This window comes from Pollachius pollachius (assembly GCF_949987615.1).
Source record: "Pollachius pollachius genome assembly, chromosome: 2".
In the NCBI taxonomy this organism is placed as follows: Eukaryota; Metazoa; Chordata; class Actinopteri; order Gadiformes; family Gadidae; genus Pollachius; species Pollachius pollachius.
Window position 1 is genome coordinate 21,124,597 of NC_136935.1, and position 21,268 is coordinate 21,145,864.

At 41.4% G+C, this 21,268-nt stretch overlaps 1 protein-coding gene across 2 annotated transcripts; it reads right to left on the reverse strand.

Moving 5' to 3' along the window:
• Positions 1 to 1,821: 1,821 nt before the first annotated feature.
• Positions 1,822 to 16,251, reverse strand: LOC307070619 (B-cadherin-like). Of its 2 annotated transcripts, XM_079729168.1 has the most exons (19): positions 16,039 to 16,251; positions 15,322 to 15,433; positions 11,228 to 11,316; positions 10,931 to 11,146; positions 10,650 to 10,775; positions 10,358 to 10,504; positions 10,124 to 10,274; positions 9,103 to 9,275; positions 8,866 to 8,994; positions 7,972 to 8,157; positions 7,598 to 7,842; positions 7,289 to 7,431; positions 7,095 to 7,186; positions 6,868 to 7,000; positions 6,402 to 6,623; positions 5,872 to 6,002; positions 5,583 to 5,729; positions 5,022 to 5,245; positions 1,822 to 3,640 (listed from the first exon to the last, which is right to left on the reverse strand). In XM_079729168.1, the coding sequence occupies exons 1-18, from the start codon at positions 16,087 to 16,089 to the stop codon at positions 5,033 to 5,035; spliced, it is 2,706 nt and encodes a 901-aa protein (XP_079585294.1). In that variant the 5' UTR covers positions 16,090 to 16,251; the 3' UTR covers positions 1,822 to 3,640; positions 5,022 to 5,032. The 2 variants fall into 2 exon arrangements, with proteins under 2 accessions (XP_079585294.1, XP_079585293.1); XM_079729167.1 differs by having other exon boundaries at positions 1,822 to 5,245; positions 16,039 to 16,250.
• Positions 16,252 to 21,268: the final 5,017 nt, after the last annotated feature.

Here is a 21,268-nt window from a genome sequence, read left to right on the forward strand (position 1 = left end):
TCTCCACAGCAACCAATGCTAGAGCCCACTCCTGAGCAGGCTCCTATGTCACCTGCCGTGGTTTCCCAGTTCTCACCTGCAGGCTTCCACTCTCAAGGTACGGCCACACTGAACGCGTTACGTGCGTAAGATTATGCGCGTAACGCGCCTAAAAAAGCGTCACAAAAATGGTTCAACGCGCCTAACGCGCCTACGCAGCTAGATGAGCCCGCCCAGCGGAGGTGTCTTGCTTCGCCCTGAAGGGGCTTATTTTCGATAATGACCGGCGACGTTCTATACATTATCCCGCTTATTACATGGCTACTTGCCAAAACGAAAAAATAACTTCACATGGTGTGTCTTTTTACAATTTATTTGTTACCAGCATTCGTAGTGTTGATTAGCAGAGAAATAGTCCGCCAAAGACGTTGACGTCGCGGCCCGAGGATAGTGGTGGGAAATATCGGCCCGACCCGGCCCACGGGTCGGCTCGGGCTCGGGCAGAGAATCTAAACTCTAGTGCATGACATCCTCCGTAGGCGCTCACAGCTGGGTGAGTTTCACCACCTCCTCATCGTTTCAGCACACACAAACGATGACTTGGTCGTCCGTGTTCTTTCTGCTTCTAGGCGTCCTCCGTCTTTCTGCCAGTGACATCGGGTCAAGCGCAACGCTGATTGGCTATCGCAGCTAGGCGTCACACGTAGGCACGTCACATGTTACATTTTTTGAACTCCGCGCGTTGATGCGTTGGTGCATTATTTAGGTGCGTAAAACGCGTCTATCGCGCTGCTTTAGCGCGTGTAACGCATCTACGCGCCTAAACCAATGGTTCCCTATGCAAAAATGTCGATTTTCAACGGCTCTAACGCGCGTAATGCGTTCAGTGTGGCCGTACCTTCAGATCTAGGTCTAGCAGTGGCATAGTTAACTCTAGCAGGCTTTGCTAGTGAACTGTAAAAAAACTAAAGAAAAACAGGTTTGAGCATTTTAAGTTAACTTGTAAGTAAAATAGGTATTGCTTAAGTAACTTAGAATAATATCACCAAGAGTGCCTATGTTAACACTGTTAACAGGAATTAGATAAAAACACATTTCAGCATAGTCTTCCCAAATGCAGTCTTCCCTTTGTTCTCTAGGAAGGGGAGACGTGGAAATATGCCTGTTGATGCATTATATGTTTAGGGATACGCAGGGTATCGGGATGGTGTTCAGGTTATAGACCAATTCCAAAAGCCAAGTGTTTCTCCAAGTCTCCATCTGTGAAAAACCTCCATCTAGCAGCAGTGTATATGGCTGAATTCATTTTAAAGCAGTTGGGGACACTTGGGACAGCTGAGCTGCATCAGCATCGTGAGATCTAATCACAGCTGTCAAGACTTTTTGGCAAATCACGTTTGTTATATGTGCCCATAAATATGACTTGTCTGATGATAATCTCTAACATATTTGTTAGGATACACTGATTATCAGTCCACATCACGATTCAGCCGCCAAGCTTCTCGTCAAGCAGCTGCAGCAAACGTGGGTACAATGGAGATCAAGATAACATCTGAAGATTTGAAGGAAGTGAGTGGTGAATGGCACAAATGCTTTTTGGAACCCAGCCTATGTGTGCAACCATCAATACAGGCGGCCATTTCTGACACTGCATTAACTTAATAAATGTCCTTCAACAATTCCACACTGCTCTTCTTAAAAAATACTGAAACTGCCCTAAGCTCTACAAAACATGATTGTAGAAAGCTAAACAAATGACCAAGATTGAAAGACTACACAAACACATCCATCCTTAACCTACACTCGAAAAGTAGCACACAGAAGGTTTATGCAAAGACATCCTCCGATTAGCATAATATTTTTTTATTTCGGCTTGATCACACCAACAAACCTTGCAAGTAAATTTATTCAAAACATTCCCCGTAATGTCCCCTTTACTTTAGTCATCCTATCTACCTAGTTGAAATACATCCTAGGAAAAGAAGGAATATATAAAACTCAAAATTGTATTTGCAATTTAAAAAAAGCTTTTAAAAAAAACAGTTCATACAGCACATCATTGATGTCATTACTTAAAAAATGAAAAAAGTACAAGCTTCGATATAAAATGTTAAATCCAACCAAAGAGAAAAAAATAACATTTTCATCAATTTAAAAAAATAAATCAGTGCCAGCAAATAAGAAAAGAAAACACAGGATAGATCAAAAGTGTATCAAAGGTGGAGAATTATCTAGTTCAGGGGTGTCAAACGTACGGCCCGCGGGCCGGATCAGGCCCACGAACAGGTTTAATCCGGCCCGCGAGATGATTTTGTGAAGTACAGTATTGTAAAAAAAATAATAATAAAAAAATATATATATATATTTTTATATAAAAATCCTTCCTAGCATTACATGGATTGCATTGACTGGCACTGATTAATTTGTTGTACATTGAAGTACTGGACAATTGTGTGTAACTGGAAGTCGCTTTGGAATGTAACGTAAAATGAGCTGCTATTTTTCAATGAAAGAAACCGCCGTTCTTAATGTGTCCACTAGATGTCACAATAGCAATTATGTTAAGCACGCAAACTTTATACCGGGGCTGAGCAGGGAGCAAGTAGAAACAGGTAGTGCAGCTTGCCCGGAGCTACCTTGTCGTTCTGCCTTATACTTTCAACATTATGCGCTTTGGCACTCTCATTGCCCCAAAATGTCTCTGTCAAAAAGACGAAAAGTGGACACAGAGTGCAGAGTTCTAGAAAGAATACAACCTTCGGCGCCACTATGAGACCCTTCATGCTGACAAATACCACCACTTGCAAGGACAACAGAGAATAAATAAAGTTAATGAACTGTTGGCCTGTCTGAAGAAACAGCAGTCTGTGTTTAGTCACAGCAGAGAAATCAATGATTCTGCAGTGAAAGCCAGCTACCTTATTGCTTATGAAATTGCAACGACTTCAAAACCATTTTGTGATGGTGAATTTGTGAAGACATGCATGCTGAAGGCTGCAGAGCTCGTGTGCCCTGAAAAGCGTCAGGCTTTTGCAAATATCAGCCTGGCAAGAAACACAATTGCAGACAGGATTTCTGATCTTTCGGCGGATTTGGACAGCCAATTGAAGCACAAAGTAAAATCATTTATTGCGTTTTCAGTTGCAATTGATGAAAGCACGGACATTACAGATGTTGCGCAACTGGCCATATTCATTTGCGGAGTTGATGACACTTTGACCGTCACAGAGGAGTTTGTGGAGTTGGTGCCAATGATGGATACCACAACAGCGGCTGATATTTTCACCGCCCTCATCGGAGCATTGGAAAGGGTCGGAGTGGACTGGTCCCGCGCTGTCAGCCTGGCTACAGATGGTGCTCCGTCAATGATTGGGAAAAAAGCGGGTGTTGTGACAAAATTCAAAGAGAAAGTGCAGACTGCAAATGGAGGACGTGATTTTTGGACTTTTCACTGTATTTTGCATCAGGAGGCATTGTGTTGCAAGTCATTAAAGATGGATAACGTCATGAAGGTGGTCGTCCAAACTGTTAATTTCATCCGATCGAGAGGCCTGAATCACCGTCAGTTTGACAGCCTTCTCAGGGAGAACGACCACAACCATGGCCTGCCATACCACACCGAGGTAAGATGGTTAAGCCGAGGTGCTGTGCTGAGGCGTTTCTTTGATTTACGAGGGGAAATTGAAGAGTTCATGGAAAAAAAGGGAAAACCAGTGGTAGAATTTCAGTCCACAGAATGGATACAGGACCTTGCCTTTATGGTGGATATCACACAGCACGCAAATAACTTGAACAAATTAATGCAAGGGCGCAACAGAGTTGACTATTGCGGGAGTTTGAACAACGCTTTCAGATTTTTGGTGAACTGGAAAAAGACTTCAAAGTTTTTTGCTCACCATTCACCGTGAATGCCGCAGATCTGCCCGTCAACATTCAACTTGAAATAATAGACTTGCAGTGTGATTCAGATTTGAAAGGCAAATTTGCCGCAGCTGGCTTGGACACATTTTATCAGAATCTCTTGCCAGGTTACCCCAACTTGAAAGCCCTTGCTGCAAAGGTGTTGTGCATGTTTGGAACCACATATCTTTGTGAGCAAGTGTTTTCTGTAATGAGCATCAATAAAACAAAGCTGCGCTCAAAGCTCACGCACAAGCACTTGAATGAAATTCTGAAATTGGCTGCCACTCAGGATGTGACGCCTGATATTGATGCACTTGTGAAAGCTAAAAGATGCCAGGTTTCAGGAGTAAAATAAACAGTGGGTAACCCCACTTAAAAATGCTGCATGAGACACTGCACCCTGATGTAGATGTGAACATGAATGTCTTCTGTGGAGATTTAATGAAAGTGAATCGTGTGGGATTTACTATAATAATGTCAGTCACTTCAGTTCAAAAGTTTGGTTGATTGACATTTTTCATGCATTGCACAGCTTTTATTTTTCTATCAATAAAGTGTAGCCTACAAGGCAAGGAGTAAATCAACCTTATTGAATAGTTTCTACCTCCGTTTGTATGGTTTGGTTAGCCGAGGATTAATATGTGGAAATGACAAAATTAAGTATTTGATACCTAGAAGAGATGTTTGTATTTTGTTCAATCTCAGATAGGCTGAGACTCAAAGTTGTGTGCCTTTGTAGATACACTGAGACGAAGTTTAAGTTCCAATCGCTGAGGTATTGTTCTAGAAATTGCACACTTTGCACAATTTTCAACTTATTTGAAGTGTTTTTGCAATATTATTATTTGTGATGTATACATTTTCTGAATGTGCTACTATTTTGTACCAAATTAAAACAAAGAAAACAATCTGAAATTGTTGTTATTTTTAATTATGCCATATTTTTACCGGTCCGGCCCACTTGGGAATAGATTATTATGTGGCCCCTGAGCTAAAATGAGTTTGACACCCCTGATCTAGTTCATAGCTCAGATAAAATTATGTGCACCATTCTTTGTGATAGGTTGCCCTTCCATATACTTAAAGAATCTTGATTTTTTTTTGTATTTGCTTTGTCCAACAAGACCAGCCAAGCATACCGTTGAGGAATTTACAGCATATCATCCTCTCCTCCTCCGTACATGTCTGCTAGCTTCTTAAAGCGAGGACCCCATTCACCGAGGCAGTCGTAGTCCTGGTCCCCACTGCTTGAGGAGTTGAGGGACGACAGGGAGCCAGCATCAGAGCCTTTACCCTCGTCATCGAAGACAAGGAGGGAGTCATAGGGGGGCGCCAGCGGGTCGTTGTCTGCTGCCGTCAGGTTCTGAAGAGGGCATACAATATAATGGGGGTCATTGCATTATTACACAGATTATTAAACAGAGAGATCCCCATTTGCTTGACAAATAGAACAGTAGCATACAGTGGAGTGAAAGTTTTTTTCCCCATTCACCATGACCAGCTATAAGATTGATATGACAAGTTAGCTAGAAGCATAGGAAAGGCCAGATTAGGGTGTAGACATTTTCTGTGAAACTCAAGTAAATTACACCAACTGATGCATTAAGTAACTTGCTTTGATGCAAGACGTCAGTGATTTTATAAAGCATTGTATTTGAAGAATCATCATGAAATGACACTTAAAATCACGATTGACTCACATCATCAATAAATTTGCCAATGTCTTCAGGATTGGCAGGCCGAGGTCGATACTCGGCTTTAGGCATGAAGCATGGCATGACGTCATTCCGGAAGACCTCAGGGCGGTTGTCCAGACCACGATGGAGCACACTCAGATCATAATAATCCTTAAAGAAAAAAATATAAGTCAAACCACAGCAGGTAAACTTAATAAATGCAACAGAAGTAAAAACAGCCATCCTAAACAACAATTACATCATCACATTTAAACAAATTTCTTGATCAATTGAGCCAATATCAGGACCGTACCTGGTCGTCCTCTCCCCCCCCTTCTTCATCATAGTAGTAAATGTTGTCCCTGATGTCCTCATTTGGTAGTAAAGGCTCCTTTTGCTCTCCACCTCTGCGTCTAATGAATATTAGCAGCAGCAATACCAGCACTGCAGAGATAAAACAGTTGTCTTATGAGATCAGACGGGCAAGTTGCTGAATTTACTTTTCAATCATTAATAGCATCCCAGTGCCATCATCCTTAGGAAAAATCCTTAGGAAAAAGGAAAATTGAGGGCTGGCCTCATGGTGATTCAGTTGACCAAACTGAAGTACCCTGATGACTTGATGTTTATTAATATGATTGGAGTCCAAATAGACCAAAAAAAATCATGGCACAATTGTCAAAGCGTATTTAGCTTTTGGCCGTTTTAAGAGGATGTCAGCAAGGTCAAATGTTGTCTTCTTTAAACAAAATAAATTTTAAAAAAAAGTAAAAGAATAGCCAATTGAAATCACGAGTTGAAGGAACATTTTATGACAATGTCTTATTTTATAAACAAACTTACATAGCAGCAGCAGAACAGCGCCCAAAATTCCTAGGATGACCGGCAGACCAATGGCTCCCTCATTGATCCGACCTTTGCAGATCACTTCATTTCCTGTACAGTCGCAAACTGTGGCCATGACAATGTTGTCTTGCTCTAGACCATGGTTGTCTGCCACTCTCAGGACTACATTGTAGTCTCCCAGGAGAAGGGGCATGATTAATGTCAGGATTATCCCTGTTTCTAGATTAAACAAAGAGGGAAGGATGAGAAAAATAAGTCTAGACACCATCATTTTAATGATTTTTAAGCTGTGAACAGGGTCTGTCACATAAATATAATGGATAATGTTCAAATGTCAATCAATTTACAATAAGAGCTACTTCACATATCCATTAATCATGGTAGATTAACAGTTCACTATAATACCCCATACCATTACAATTATTCCAACATTTATGTCCCTGTAAAAAGTAGAAGTACAAACTTGTGTCATCCATTTTAGCAGTCCAGTTATTCTTGGACATGCCCATTAGGGATACAGTATAGGGTGCAGCAAAGTCTGGCCCATCGGCGTCCGTCACAGAGAGCAGCTGAGGGCTAGATTCCTTATTGCAAACCTAAAAAAGGTAGAGAAAAGATGTGCTTAATAACACACACACACACACACACACACACACACACACACACACACACACACACACACACACACACCTTAATGATGCGCTCATTGATTGAAGGGATGTTGTCGTTAACATCTTCTACTTCAATTTCCAGGGTTCCTGTACCAGTGGCTGGGGAAACATCTTAAAAAGAAAAACAAATCAAATATATCATAAACCCTAAAATTAAATTGTCCTTGCACCAATATTTCTTAAACATAATGAATCTTTAATATTCCTACATACCATCGTCATATGCCATTATCAGGGCAGTGTATTTGCCGTCTTGGATGTATTGGCTCTCTCTGTCCATGCCATTCTTCACTTTAATCAAACCCGTGTCCGGGTTCACACTGAGCCACCGCGCTGGGTCTTTCATAATCTTGTACCTGGATATACAGAGTGAAAAGTGACATGCAAATGCTTCATGATCTTATACCTGGGTATACAGAGTGAAAAGTGACATGCAAATGCTTCATGATCCAATAAAAAAAAAAAAGTGGTTGTTTCAGAAATGGAAAGTAATCGTTAAACAAACAAACGATTTTAACTTACGAGACTTTCTGACTGCGTGCAGTGTCAGGGTCGGTTGCAGTAAACTGCACAATGTCACTGGCAATTGCGAGATCTTCCTTCTTCTTCACAACCTGAATGGATGGCCTAAACACAGGAGCCTCATTCACATCTTCTACAGAAACCACCACCGTGGCAGTAGCTGTCCGAAGGCGAATGGCAAAGGGAATCTCGTTTTCAACGGCCACAAGCAGGGTGTAGGTCTGGGTCATCTCATAGTCCAGACCCTAAATAGAGGTTTTGATTAGTTGATTCAAATGTAGAGATTTTTATGAAATATTGGTACATTTTAACATATTTTGTAGTATCGTGTACAGAACATTTTTCTTAAGCCACTACTCGAGATTCAACCCTACCTTCACAGTTGTAATGATTCCTTCTTGCTTGCCAGGTCCGGTTTCCACAGTGAATTGGCCATTCTTATCTCCAGCAACAATTTGAAACTTTGCATTCCAGGCTGGAGACTGACGCTCGTCCCCATCCGTTACAGACATCTTCACAACCAGCGCTCCCACTTTGTTTTCTGGGACACTGGCATTATACTGTGCATTTTTGACCAGAAAGAATGATAAAGGAAAATAAAATGTAAACATATAAACCATTAAATAATGATGCAATTCAATTTTGCCCAATATGTGGATTGGAACTGAATGGATAGCCTGGAATTGTCCAGTTTGCATAATCATCTTAGGGGTTAATTCGGGTTTGGGTCCGTCATTTTGGACTCATGAAGATCTGTACTGGGGGGTTGTGTGGACTGCTAAAACCACAACAGGGATCACGTCTATGAACAACACTTTAACTCCATTGTTTCTGCGTTTAGGTTTTCAGTTAACACCACTATAAATGGACCAGGGATTGTCCCAGTCGTTCCAGTCCACAACTCCCCCTAATTTCTGAACAATCAGGGCATTTTCTCTGATCCCCCTCAACAAAGATTTTTTCGGGAAAAACCCTGAATACTAGACATTCACATTACAAAGTCAATAAGCCTATTAGCCATGCGCTTTATCTTGGAGGGCACTGGGCAATGACAATTTACCATAACCCTTAGAATCGGAGCAAATTGTTTTCTCAAGCAAGACTTCAGCCTCAAAGCAGTTAAGCCTTGAGTAAGTCTTACAAGAGGCGAGTCGAAGTCAAGTCAGAGTCTCCAAGTGGTTTGATACTGACACGTCACAAGCCAAAAATCAATAAAAGAAATGGGTCTGGTTCCATAAAGAATGCAAGGTCTTCACACGTGTACTTGCCTGAGCCTTCTCAAAGGCCGGGGCGTTGTCGTTACTATCAGTAACTGTGAGGTGAACACGCCCTATAACAGTCAGGCCGTTTCCTTCCATGTCTGCAGCTTCTACTTCCAGAGTGTACCTTGGGTATTTCTGCAGAAAAATATACAGATTGAAGTCCGTTTTCAATAAAATAATTGTGTATATGGAAACCTTTCTGCTTAAAATGACTGCCGTGGACAAATGAATATAAATCCGTACCTCTCTGTCGAGCCCTTGGCTTTTGACTCTGATGACTCCAGTAACAGGATTTATGTCAAACAATTCAGCATTGGGAAACTTTGGATCCTGGCTCAGAATTTTATAGCGGACATCAGCATTAGAAGAATTTGGTTTGTCAAGATCATTGGCTTTGATTGTAATCACTTCAAAGTCTGCAAGGGAAAGACAGGGGAAAGCAGAAAGAATGGATTTACAAAACTATGAAGCGCTCCAGTTGTAGTCGGTGGTCACATCTAGAAAACAATGTGGATGTAGAGTAGGGCTGCAACGATAAGTCGATTAATCGATAAGTTCCGTTAGCACCCCCCCCCCCCCGACAATTAATCAATTCTAATTTTAATAAATCAATTGTTTAAATAATTCATCAAGTACAAATAAGATTTGCTGCTTAATGCTTCAGTTCAATTTAAATATTTTGTACATGGATATTCATATGAACTATAGCATAGCTCTTCTTGGCGGGTTGTCAGATAAAGCAAGCACATTTTATAGACTAAATTAATCCAAAAAAATAATTACAAAAATCTACTATGAAGATAAGCGTGTGCTGCAGAGATGGGCAAAAAATATAGGCTTTCAATCATAAGCTGCAGTGTTGATTGAAAATTCAAGTGCATTCAATGCATTCTGTTCCATGTTTATTCCAATAGTTACATTTTAAAAGCATTTAATTATTAAGTGGTGGTAATTAAATAATATGGGGTTGGCTTAGCTCAGGAGGTAGAGCATTTGTCTTGTAACCGAAAGGTTGCTAGTTCGATCCTCACATGATGTGTCCCTGAGCAAGACACTTAACCCTAACTGCTCCTGACGAGCTGGCTGTCGCCTTGCATGGTTGACTCTGCTGTCGGTGTGTATTAACCGATGTAAGTCGCTTTGGATAAAAGCGTCTGCTAAATGCCCTAATTGTAATTGTAATTTAGTCATCGGCGGGTTAATCTCAAATTGCAAGTCGACACATTCTATAGAAATGGTTTTGATTTCCTCTGTGTGGCATTACCTTTTGCTGAAACTTCTGCAACTTCTCCGACATAGGGTTCTTCGGTGAAGACTGGTTTGTTGTCATTGGCGTCGAGGACATTTACAATGATGGCCATGGCTGCCTCAGCCGGAGCGTTCACCATGCCCGCTACGTTGGCATGAGCGTCAAACTGCATAGATAAATATTGATTATTTTACATGCAAGGGTCGTGCATATTGACATATTTTAATTTGGCCAGCAGGTTTTCCCTACCATGTACTTATCTGTCTTCTCCCGGTCTAGGGGCTGGGTCACAAAAAGCTCGCCGCTGTTTCTATCGATAGTGAAGAGGCCCTCATTTGCTCCTGGACCCGTTATCTTGTACTCCATTCTTGACTCTTTATCTTTATCAGAACGAATCTAAAAGGAAGATAATACGTAAAAAACATTGTTACTCTGGTAAGACTGAATAGTAATTCAATACCTTTCACTTTGGATTTCGATATTGTTAAGTAAGAATCTTCACATGTAGTTCAAGTTAAAAAATAGCCTAACGTCATCTTACCTGAGCCACTGGTTTGGGGTAGGGCCCCCTATCATTCTCCAGAATGTTAAGAGCAGGGATAACCCAATCCCTCTTCTGCCTCTTAGAAAACTTAAGAAAGCGCAAAACTGGCAGGTTTTGAATAACCTAAAAAGAGTTCAAGGATTAATGTTGAATTTAAAATAGGAGGGATAGAATTGCAAAAAAAAAAAAGAGAATTAATGTTGAGAACTTGGCATGGCAAACAATGAAATACATCTCAGAAAATAAACTGTTTTTTATGACTGGGACCACAAAGATACCTCTGTCTTATTGGAAGGGTCCACATTTGCACTCTTTTGCAGTTCCTTTCCTGGATTCTGATGTGGCTGAATTTTCATGGGGTTATTTCCAGGGTGATGATGGCCATTGCCATGGAGTTGCACCCTGATTATTGTACTAAATTTTTGCCCATTAGAATTCAGCGAAGAGATGAGGAAGGCCCTTTTTTTTCCATGCATGGTAGTTTCTCTCGTCACCTTCACAAAATACCACATTATGACACATTACATCCAAAACTAGGACAGAGGCTATATTTATAAATCGCAAAACACACTTACCATTAATGTTCCGTCCTGTGCCACATGGAAATGGCGGTCGCTGCTGCCGAATTTGAATCTTTTACGGGCCATGCAGTCATCAAAACCAACTGAAATGTCAGCACAATAGAAGTTAACCTTTATACACTGCGTCTGAATAAATCCTGAGTCAAAACACAAGAAACAGGAGCAATGGTGAGAAATTTGCACTGAACCAAATGCTGGTCTCTTTTTACTACTACTCTCCACCACCAACAATGTAAGGCACATTCTTTAGATCAGATGTCATAGGTAGATCGAAAATTGAGCTAGTAATAGTTTGCGCTGCTCAAGTGAACAGCTATCTAATTTCCCAACGCAGTGAGAGACAAGGGATGATGAATTTGAAGCTGCTCTGCAGCTTCAAAGGGGGAAGTTAAGAATTTAACACATTTATTTTCAAACAGACACAGATAGGCTTCTTACAACACCCACACAGCCTGCTGACTACAAGCTATAGCCTACTTTTATAGTGGTTCCGTTTTGTGAGAAAAACTGAATTGGCCTCAGCTTTTAGGTTGTGTAACACAGCGACCCAGCTAAAATACCCATTTCCCGAGAGTTTTTCCACGCACCATTAGCCTAACCAAATGTGGCCTTCAAAACCACTCTAATTTAACGTCACATCGTTACATTAAAGAGGTTAATTTATAATAAATGCTACATCTGGTCTGGATAAATGAAGTGTTTAATGCACAAGTAGGAAAAGTCCAGTGCACGCTAGGTGAAAAGGAACTCAACGCAATGACATCAGTTAGCTTTCAATCTCAATGAGGCATTAAATTAGGCACACACAAATGCCTCTGGTCAAGATAGACCTACGATCATCAGAGCAATGGGTCGTGCGTCATCAATAGCAGTCATCTTGGTGGTTTACCAAAATTCTTGTGCTCCCCTAGACACTCCTCTTTACCGGCATAACGTTGAACCTCCCACATTAGCCTGGCCCAGGCATGTTCAGTCGGATAGGATTTTCGAAACCATAGCCTTGCTATATAGCCATTGATGCCTCCTTTCTGTTGGTCAGTATTTGCTTAAAGGCTTGGACTAGATGACCAACAGTGGCTTGTTTTGGAGGCCTCTGGCGTCCAAAACAACATATTGTAAACTTAAGTGAAAAGGGAAACAATTTTCTTTTCTTTCTAGTTCCTCCCTATATATAACTCCCTAGAGATAATTTAACAGCAAAGATTCAATTGGTTTATTAGGACCACTTGGCCACAATATATATATATATATATATATATGTCTGTCTGGAACCTCTCAGTTAGCTTTCAATCTCAATGAGGCATTCAATTAGGCACACACAAATGCCTCTGGTCAAGATAGACCTACGATCATCAGAGCAATGGGTCGTGCGTCATCAATAGCAGTCATCTTGGGGGTTTACCAAAATTCTTGTGCTCCCCTAGACACTCCTCTTTACCGGCATAAAGTTGAACCTCCCACATATTTGATGAAGCTTTGTGATTAGCCTGGCCCAGGCATGTTCAGTCGGATAGGATTTTCGAAACCATAGCCTTGCTATATAGCCATTGATGCCTCCTTTCTGTTGGTCAGTATTTGCTTAAAGGCTTGGACTAGATGACCAAAAGTGGCTTGTTTTGGAGGCCTCTGGCGTCCAAAACAACATATTGTAAACTTAAGTGAAAAGGGAAACAATTTTCTTTTCTTTCTAGTTCCTCCCTATATATAACTCCCTAGAGATAATTTAACAGCAAAGATTCAATTGGTTTATTAGGACTACTTGGCCACAAAATATATATATATATATATATATACAGGGTGCGATTTGTGAAAAAACCAGAGGGGGGGATAATTTTGAGAAACATTTTAAAATGTTTCAAAATGAAGACGGACCCTGTGTATTTTGGTTGTTAATTATTACGATGTAATGGTGAAAATACTTTAGGTGGGGGGGATAATTTTTATCCCCACCGAGGATAAAAATAATTCAGCAGAGGGTAGGACGTGTAAACCAGAGGGGGGGATAATCCACACGATCCCCACCGGCAAATCGCACCCTGTATATATATATATATATATATATATATGTGTGTCTGTCTGGAACCTCTCGGTTAGCTTTCAATCTCAATGAGGCATTAAATTAGGCACACACAAATGCCTCTGGTCAAGATAGACCTACGATCATCAGAGCAATGGGTCGTGCGTCATCAATAGCAGTCATCTTGGTGGTTTACCAAAATTCTTGTGCTCCCCTAGACACTCCTCTTTACCGGCATAAAGTTGAACCTCCCACATATTTGATGAACCTTTGTGATTAGCCTGGCCCAGGCATGTTCAGTCGGATAGGATTTTCGAAACCATAGCCTTACTACATAGCCATTGATGCCTCCTTTCTGTTTGTCAGTATTTGCTTAAAGGCTTGGACTAGATGACCAACAGTGGCTTGTTTTGGAGGCCTCTGGCGTCCAAAACAACATATTGTAAACTTAAGTGAAAAGGGAAACAATTTTCTTTTCTTTCTAGTTCCTCCCTATATATAACTCCCTAGAGATAATTTAACAGCAAAGATTCAATTGGTTTATTAGGACTACTTGGCCACAAAAGTTGAAAGCATGAACGTGTCAAGCCACAGACATTCACATTCAAACTATTTTTCAATTAAGGGGGGTTTCCAGGGTTGGTAGTAGTCTTAAAAAATAGAAAATAACACTTTAGCAGAGTGTACAAAGAAGCTGATGACAAAATGTACACACAAAGAACAGCAGATGCAAATCAATAATATTGCAAGCAACCATTAGTTATTCATGTTTCTGGAGGAACATCAATACTAATACATAATGAATTCAAAATTCCATTAGTGACCATGCATTACACCATTCTAGTGTTTGAGGAAACCGGTGCTGTGGTGGCCAGTCGAGTGGGTTCCCGTTACATTAAGATACATACAAGAACATGTAACAGATACATTTTAACGTTGACATTAGGGATGGGCCGATGGTCGATTCTATCGACTATTGACAATAGATGGATTCAATCGTCATTTGTCTCAAGTTGCCGATGAAAAGGCGATTTTTTCTTTTTGTAATTGTTTTTTTATTGCCAGAAAACCGGACAAGTTACTGGGATTGATAAGTTACTGGGACATGGAATTCTATTCCGATCAGAGAATTGTATTCCGATTGAGGCGTATATATGATAATTTTTTATTCAGATTGAGCTGTCCATCCACTTCTCATCGGATCAAAAGTGTCCATAAACGCGGCTTTGTGGCGGAGCTTTTGCGTGTGTGTGTGTGCATGAACGTCCTCATGCTCTGGCGTCAAAGGAAATCAATGAGAGCAACTGAAAACTATGCCGGTAAGAAACTAAAACTGTGAAAAAAATTCTGAGAAAAGTATAAAAGATATCGAAATTTTGCTTAGGTATTATTGAAGATACAAGTGTGTAGATTTGTTCATTGGTTTGAAAAATGAATTGATTACGATGTGTTGAATTGTCAGAGGTTGACCAGACAGCTTCAATGAAACCAACTGAAAGTAGTAGAAAGGAGTAGTTGCATCCGGCGTTACATGAAACGGTGATATCGACATTATTGATATTGATATTCAATAATTATTCAGTCTCATAACATTTCGATTCTCAGAGTTGTTGAGCAGGGGCGTAGCCAGGACGGGGGGGGGCGGCACTTGATTGTCAATGGGGGGGGGGGGGGGCAATTTTAAGTGCAATAGTTATTCATTTATTTATTTATTAATGTCAAAATATAACACTTTAAATAAGAATAATAGGTCAAAGTAAGATCAAACTAATAGTGCATATATTTCAACTTTCTTTAGACCGTGTCCGTTGAGGATTTGTTAATTTTATTTTTTCAGACTGGCCACCCATGTGGCTACGCCCCTGTTGTTGAGCCATAAAACTAGCAATACACCACTCCCCTGTCTGTAGCTAAGTGCACTCAACGGGCACTACATTAGTCGTATGGAATTATTTCCAACTAAAGTATACTAGTTGACCTGGGTCTATATTTTAGGTAGGCCCAGGCCCAGCTATATTCGTTTGCAGTATGTACTCAAGAATCATGACGGCATATAGAAAACCATTGTTACCTTTTCCAAGGACATGTCCGCTATGAAGATGTCTTCTGTCTACTTGGAAAAGGTTTGAATCCTTCTTGAAACCAGGCACACATTTTTGCTTTTCAGGAGTTGATGCCCAAGCCTGTAGAAGAAAAGACGCACACGTTCAGGGGAATAAGTTATAGTGGAACATATCTATGATGGTTTGAGGAGAGATCATTGTAGCTGGATGGATGGTCCAGGAGGCACACGATATTTCAACATGTAGCCTATGCAATGTTTTTCAACATTTATGTTATGTGTTTCAACATATATGTATAGTATTTCAATTGTATCTAACTTAATGTATGTATGTCATGTGTTTCAACATGTAGGCTCATAGGCCTGTACCGACGTGATGAGGTTTAGTTGGTTCCCAATGTTTTCACATATTCCACTGAAATGTCGATTAAGCTGTGATACAAAACTAGTTATACTAGAAAACATGACTAGTTAAACTAGTATACACAACTACATTTGTTTGTAACGCAGATTCGCACTCAAAAAAACCGAAATAACAAAAAGGACTTCGAGCAAGTAGGAATATGGAAAATGCAATAGGCCCATAGGCCGAGGCTATATTATTTTAATGTTTATGAATTTAAAACTTAACAACTGGACAGCGTCAAATGTAAAAGTATGAAGTTGGGCGTAGGCCGCACAGAGGAATGGCGTCGTGGAGCCCACACAAAAGTCAGGAAATCTCACCTGGGCGAAGACGAGGAGAAGTCCAACTCCCAGCCACAAAACCAGGCCCATTGGTCTTAAAAGATCCTGTGTTCAGAATTCAACTGAATTCAATCCAACAAAATCAATCCGTCGAGGAGGCTGCTCTTTGTTGGTTTAGTTTCCTTGTGTACTAGCAGAGGGTAGTATTTCGCCGACCGAAACAGCAGGACAAGTTGGTAAGCAGGTATGATCAGACAGTGACGTCACGTCCACAGGTGCGCAGATGCCGCCCCTTCTCATCTGCCCTCCAAATATGGGCAACCGCAGGCTGGCCGTCATACGAAACCAGAACAGTCTGCTAGTGCAAACACGGAAAGAAATAAAAATAATTTGCAAAACCCTAGTGGGTATTTTGAATCCAGGTTGTATGTGCTATCTGATCAACTAGAGTAGAGTCGGCGTCTAGTTTTAATAATAAGTCCATAATAAGCACACTGCCTCAACGTCGGCTGGGTTCTGCAACTTCCCCATCGAGAGCTCCTTTCTGGAAGTGCGTGAATCAATAGGCTCAGTCTCTCTCTCACCCACACGCATGCAACCACACACAAAATCCGTTGTGAGTCAGTTTGCTGTTACATTTAACTTGTAACTTGCTGTTAATGGTGGTGTACGGATATATTTTTTTATGTTTAGCACAATCCCATAGGTAGCTCAAAGACGTGTTCACTTCTGGTAAATATTAGAAGGACGGTTTCTCTTCTGTTTATTCATTTTGATCTTATCGTCTTTCTGCGTTTCTCATTGATCACATATCACTCCAGTCGAGTCATATCCTGCATTGTCACGGCCTAGTTCATCATCAATGAAAACAACAAGCCTTTCGTTTCACAAAGTCCTGCCACTTTTTAAAAAAATCGTAAACATATATTGAAATAGACAGGCCTATATAGTAAGTGTATTAATATTAAAAGTGTATATTTGGTTAGCTTATTCGGTTAAAGGTGGTTAGGTTTCCAATTATGCTAGACCGGTTAAATGAAGGTGTTAGAAATGGTTGTATTAAGACTCTTGTGGATAGAAGAGACACGCTGCATTACCAGTAAGCGTTTACAGAAAATAACTAAAGTGTATTCATGAAATGAGCTATGACATTGGCGACCGATTTCAGAAAGTAATAGGCCATGAATACTATCAAAAACATGCAATAACATGGGACAATGTCAAGAAACAATTTGTCCCGACTCCCTACCTAAAATCGCATTCAAGCAGAACATTTATTTATAGAGCATAATTTATGAAAAATATTGTTAAAATGAACAAAGTCATCTCTGTGCTCTTACAAAAAGATTGGCAACTGATTTTTCTCCAATAGTTTAATCTGCCGTAGCTGATTCTCGGTCCCATTTCAAAAGTTTGGTGATTATATGTTTCAACTTGTCTTTCTGCAGGGTCCGCACTGGGACAGAGAAACAAGTCGAATCCAAACTGGTTTCGGGGCCTCACTGTGGATCTGTTTCGAGGGGGCTTCCCCTGAGAAACATAGACGACCCGACTCATCGACCTCATTATGACGTCACAGCGCTGGCTGGAGACCAAACAGGGCAACCATTATCCAACTCCGTCATCTTGCTGTGTTGTTGGGCGCTGAAATGTGACAGCATGTTCTCCTTTAGATGGTCCCGAACCAGGGTGTCATACAATGTCTTTTGTTTAAGTGTTTATTTTATGATTTGTAAGATGACCCAAATTCTGAAAGCAGCTCTTGTGTCATTGCAATTGCATGCGTGTCTTAAAAATAAAGACGCATCTAATTGTAATTTTTAGAGGAAAAAAATATTTTAGAAAAAAAGCAGTATAGAAAATAAAGTATGAGCGAAGTGATTGTGTTTCTAATATTCAGACACAATTTCTGTTTGAGTGTTAAAGGGGAACTTTTTTGGTTTAATTTACCTTAATATAACAGCTTAAGAGTCATTGTGATGGTTCTATAACCCTTTATGGGTCGATTGGTCGCTGTTTCGACTCCCTCTAGCGCATATTGGCGGAAAAAGGGAATATGCAAGTTTCTGCCGGCGACCCGCTACCCACTCTCGCGGGAGTCTTGGATCTTGCGAAGCACCGAATTGCTTTACGGCACTACAGACCCGGCTCAATTTAAACAAAAGTAGCGAAGGGATTGTTACGTTCATCACGGATCAGCCAACTAAAAAGAGACAGAGAAACCCAATGTCGGAGAAACGGAAGAAGAGAAAAGGGAGACTGACCGACAGAGAGGCTGCAGACACGAGTAAACGTTGGGCGACCTTCTCAGGAATAGCATGAACTGAAAGAAAAAGAAGACTGCAAATCGGATGCCGACTTGCCATGGCCGTGTTGCTCTTGAAATTGTAAGTACCCTTGGGTGAACTTTGTCCTCTTTGTATTGTGGCTTCTTGATGTTGATAGTCTCTGTAAAAATGTGTTTGCCCGACCGTTTTGTTGTGAGCCCTGTATGTTCTAGCTTGCTTGCTGGGGTGTTAGCGTACTCGCTACCAAACACCTTTGTTTCCATGGTTGTTTTGCTGTTCGTCTGTCTAGTCCCCCAGATACAGGCTAAATCCCTGAATCCAGGATCTTGTTGATTTAGATCACTAGACCGCTATTTGAATGCCTGAGATTTTTCTCAGAGTGTATAGCCTATATCATGTGATATGTCCGGCTGGCCATATAATGCAGTACCCTGCACGAGAGCTGGTTGCCATACAGGTGGATGTCTGGAAAAGGCTGCATGAGGTCACGGCGCAGTGGGAAGGCCTCATCTGCAACAAAGACAAATGGCTGTGGTCCCAAATGCTCAGCACCTGGCAGCAGAGCATCCTGTGGAAGGCCAAGGTTCCCATCCCGCAGCGCCATGGCAAAGCTGGAGTTGGCCAACACAACGCCGTCGCTGGTCCTCCCGTAGCTACCCAAATCCAGCACTCTGAAGCAGTACTCAGAATCCACCACAGCCAAGAGCACAATGGAGTAGGTTCCCTTATAGTTATAATACAGGGACCCTGAGCTGTCTGGGGCCGTGATCACCACGTGCTTCCCATCTATGGATCCCAGGCAGTTGGCGAAGGCCCACCGGCGATCGAAGCCCTCCGCGATGCTCCTCCAGTCCTCTGTGGTGGGCACTGGCATGTACTCCTGCACCAAGGCATCCCAGATGACCCTGGTGACCTGGGTCACGATGCCGACCATGGTGCTCACGCCCACACGATAACTGTAAGCTATGGTGCGGTAAGAACCCTGTGGCAAGGAACCGCAGACAAATGGCCAAGCGCTCAGCGGGAGGTATCGGGCGACGGTTATTCATTGCCTGCATGGATATCAGCGGCCCCACTTTCGACAGCAAATTGTCGAACTGCTCCATATCCAGCCTGAAATAGCGCTGGAACCTAGCGGCATCTAGCCGCAACTCCTGCACCAGCCGATGAAACTCGCCGTGCTGCTCACGTCTCTGGAGAATTTCGTGCACCCAAATGCGACGAGGCCGACGACGTCTTCGCAGGTAAAACACAGCAGCAGCAATAGCAACAATATCCTGGTCTTCCATATTGACTTGAATATAGGGACCGCAGGTAGGCTATTTATAGAACATAATTTGAGTGCTAGAACACTCATTTCAGAGCGGGAACACTTTTTTATAGCGGGAATGGAATTCATTTGCATTCCCGTACACTCTCTGTAAAATTGATCTAACCAATTGCAGGTAGGCCACATAGGGTGACCAGAAGTCCCGGTTTTGCCAGGACAGTCCCGATTTTGAGTTGCCTGTCCCGAGCTCAAATGCCCCGGTTTCCACCAAGCACTATCCCCTTTTGTCCGTGATTGCATAGCCAACGTGGTCTTATTATAGCCCGAAAATTAACTAAAAAACACATAGAAAACATAAAGCATCCAGCATATGATTTCATCAATGTATGAGGGCATGCGCAATCCGCAATACACAACAGGGATGGTCGCACATGGAATGCTGATGGAAACCAGAGGACGAGGGGTGGGTGGAGATGTGCACCCATTTCGGAAGCAGGGAGATACCGCACAAAAACCTATTTCTAATTTGTCAGTTTACCATGTGTCTGCCTGGCACAAATGCTCCCGTTGAGCGGATCTTTTCCATAATAAACAATACCACACACACACACACACACACACACGATAGCGATCAACTAAGCTATAATCTAGCATACAAGCAATCGCTCCATTAATTAGTTATTCAGTGTTTCATGTATTTAAGCTTATTATTCTTTTTCTATTGACTATCTTGTGTTTTTGTGGCTCGGCATCAGCAGCAGCACTTGCCTCAACTACGAGCATGCAGGCAAAAAGCGCAGCTCCTTTTAAATGGAAAAGCAAGAGCGATATGAGCTGTAAATATTTTGGTCAGCGTTGCGTTTTGAGCTATTCGGCGATTTTGCATCTTTTACAGCTTTTGGTGTGAACGCACAGTTACGATACGTGAACCTCCATTATAGCTTTAGCCATGTTATACCTTTGGTGTAGTTCCCCGCTTGTAAACATGTTTGCAAAAAGATTGCTTTGTATTTTTTCTTAGTTAAAAGCGTTGGCAAACAGCATTGTTATGAGGCTTGATGACCGAAGGCGGCTCTGCCTGCCCAAGTACAGCCACCACCCAAATCCGAACTCGTGCGGGTAAGTGTCACGAGGAAATCCAGAGAACCCTCAAGAAGATGTTACACAATAGCCGTAAGGCAAAAAACAAAGAAATGTCACTTGCATATCTTTTAATATCCAAAATAAAGATTTTTTTAACCAAAGTGTGTATTATTGAACCAACGAAAGAAAGGTGGTGCAAACATCTATTTAAAAAAATGGAAACATTTTAAAACCATATTCAATAATATTTATTAACAATGTTTATTTGCAAGCATTTACACGTAAACATTTATAGGCATAGTGTCCCTATTCTTCCAGACACTGTGTTATGTTGCAAGTAGTGTAATGAAGCACAGGAGACCGACATACGTTCAAGTGTAAGCAAGAGTAGAAAGCAGTTCATCCATATGTGGTAGAGGATGACTGTCCACCACTATGGCTTTATTTGGTTCTCTGAGGTCAACACACATTCTTATGCCACCTGTTTTCTTCTGAGTCACGATGGGTGAAACCCAGGGTGATGCGTCAATCCGTTCAATCACCCCAGCAGAGAGCAATCTATTCAATTATTCAAACACATCAGATCTGACAGCAAAGGGCAGACGTTGTAGCTTTTGGCAAACAGGTA